General features: G+C 57.8%; 1 protein-coding gene across 1 annotated transcript in view; it reads left to right on the top strand.

Moving 5' to 3' along the window:
- The first annotated feature begins 365 nt into the window (after nt 1–365).
- The window catches only part of LOC108445352 (selenium-binding protein 1-B-like), a 9204-nt gene continuing 7810 nt past the window's right edge, over nt 366–1759 (top strand). Inside the window, exon 1 of the mRNA XM_017728876.1 lies at nt 366–536. Coding sequence (XP_017584365.1) covers nt 381–536 — 156 coding nt within the window. The 5' untranslated portion in view covers nt 366–380. The remainder of the gene's footprint in view (nt 537–1759) is intronic.

Below are 1759 nucleotides of genomic sequence, written 5' to 3' on the forward strand. Positions count from 1 at the left end.
GCGCTCTTGTCCCGCTCTCCATCCTCTTCCCAGTCTTGTCCGCATCCCGACAGCTCAGCCGGGCACTGAACACCGAGAGAGTTCGGGAAAACGTTTAAATGCATGGGGTGAGCCCCAAATCCCACTGGTCATCCCTTCCCGGACTGCTGCGGGGCTGGAATTCCATCCAGGAGCTGCTTCCGCGGGTGTGTGGAGGATTCCCAGCTCTCCCCTCAGCCGTGGGCATGAAACAGGGAGAAGCCTTGAGCAAGAATTCCCTGATTTTCTGATGATTCGGTGGGAAAGGGGGGATTTTTGGGAGCCGGCTGATGCATGAGCTCTCCTGAAAACGTGACGAGAACTGCGGAATTCCACCGCCAGTGGAAGGCAGGTGACAATGGATGAGCTCCGGAGTTTGTTCCCTGCTCCACCACCAAAAAGAAAATCAGAAAAAAATTAAACTCGGGAGAACCAGCGAATTCCTTTTCCTCGGTGACACTTCCCCAAAAATCGGGAGGGCTCCGTCCCAGCCCGGAGCGGGGACGCTGATCCTGCAGGTCGGGCTGGGAACGGGATGGAGGGAGGAGATTTGTCCCTGTCCTTGCCGAGGGGGACACGCGGGGAGCTCAACGCACAAACCCCGAATTCCCTCGGGATCGGGATTGTGCCAGGGAACACTCGACTCCCTAAACAAACAGGAAAAGCCGGCGAGGGGCCGCTGCCCTGGACCGGAATCCAAAATTCCCGACGCTTTGAAGCTTTTCAGGCGTTCAGCCCTGGGGAGCCGACAAAGCCGGTGATAATTCCAGGGCGTCGCTCGCTCCTCTGGATCTGCTTGGAATGAGGGACCCGAAAGGCTCAGGGTGGCCTTTCCTCCGTCCACGGGGCAGGAATGTCCAGCTCCAGAGGCTCCCTAGGGATGGGAGGGACAGATCCCGGCTCGGCGGTTGCGGGAGGGGATGAATCCGCTCCAAATCGGGGAGATAAACGGGATCTGCAGTGTCAGGAGCGGGAGAAATCTGATTTTCCGCGCATCATGGGAAGTGGGGATGAGCAGAAGCCGGGAAACTTCCCAAACCGGGCTGGGGGGACGCTGGTCCCGATTCTGGTCATGGAAAAGCCGCAGGTGAGCACAGGGAGAACCAGCCGAGCTCACCTAGGCACAGGGAGGAGCAGGAAATAATCGCAGCTCAGCTCGGCTCTTATCAGCAGCTTTACCTTCTCAGCCGCAGCTTTATTCCTCCCGGCCAGGCTGCTGCAGGGAAATTTCGAGCTCTCCCAAAGGGTTTTTTTCCTGTGGTTTTTGTAGGATTTGCTTATTTTGAGGAGTTTCGGAGCCGGGTTTAACGTTTGGAAATTGCGCTGAGTGTTAATGGGACCTTTCAGAGAATTCCAGGATTACTGAGGTTGGAAAATCCCTCCAAGACCACCGAGTCCAAGCTGTGCCCGATTCCCCCAGGTCACCCAGAACAATGTCCAGCAATCCCTCAGGGGGAAACCTTCAGGGATGGCCACTCCCCGGGCAGCCCCTTCCAAGGCCTGGCCGCCCTTTCCAGGAGGGATTTTCCCAAATATCCACCCTGAGCCTCCCCTGACACAGCTCGAGGCCGTTCCCTCTTGTCCTGGCCCCGTTCCCGGGGAGCAGAACTTGATCCCATTTATTTCTTCCCATGAGGATGCCCCGGTAACTTCCTGGGAAGAGGATGGAGAGCGGGACAAGAGCGCAGGGAGGGGGATTTAGGAACGGGAAATGATGAAGCAGCCCCAGACCCGCCGGGGC

The sequence above is a fragment of the Corvus brachyrhynchos genome, unplaced genomic scaffold, assembly GCF_000691975.1.
Source record: "Corvus brachyrhynchos isolate BGI_N302 unplaced genomic scaffold, ASM69197v1 scaffold443, whole genome shotgun sequence".
NCBI classification, from domain to species: Eukaryota; Metazoa; Chordata; class Aves; order Passeriformes; family Corvidae; genus Corvus; species Corvus brachyrhynchos.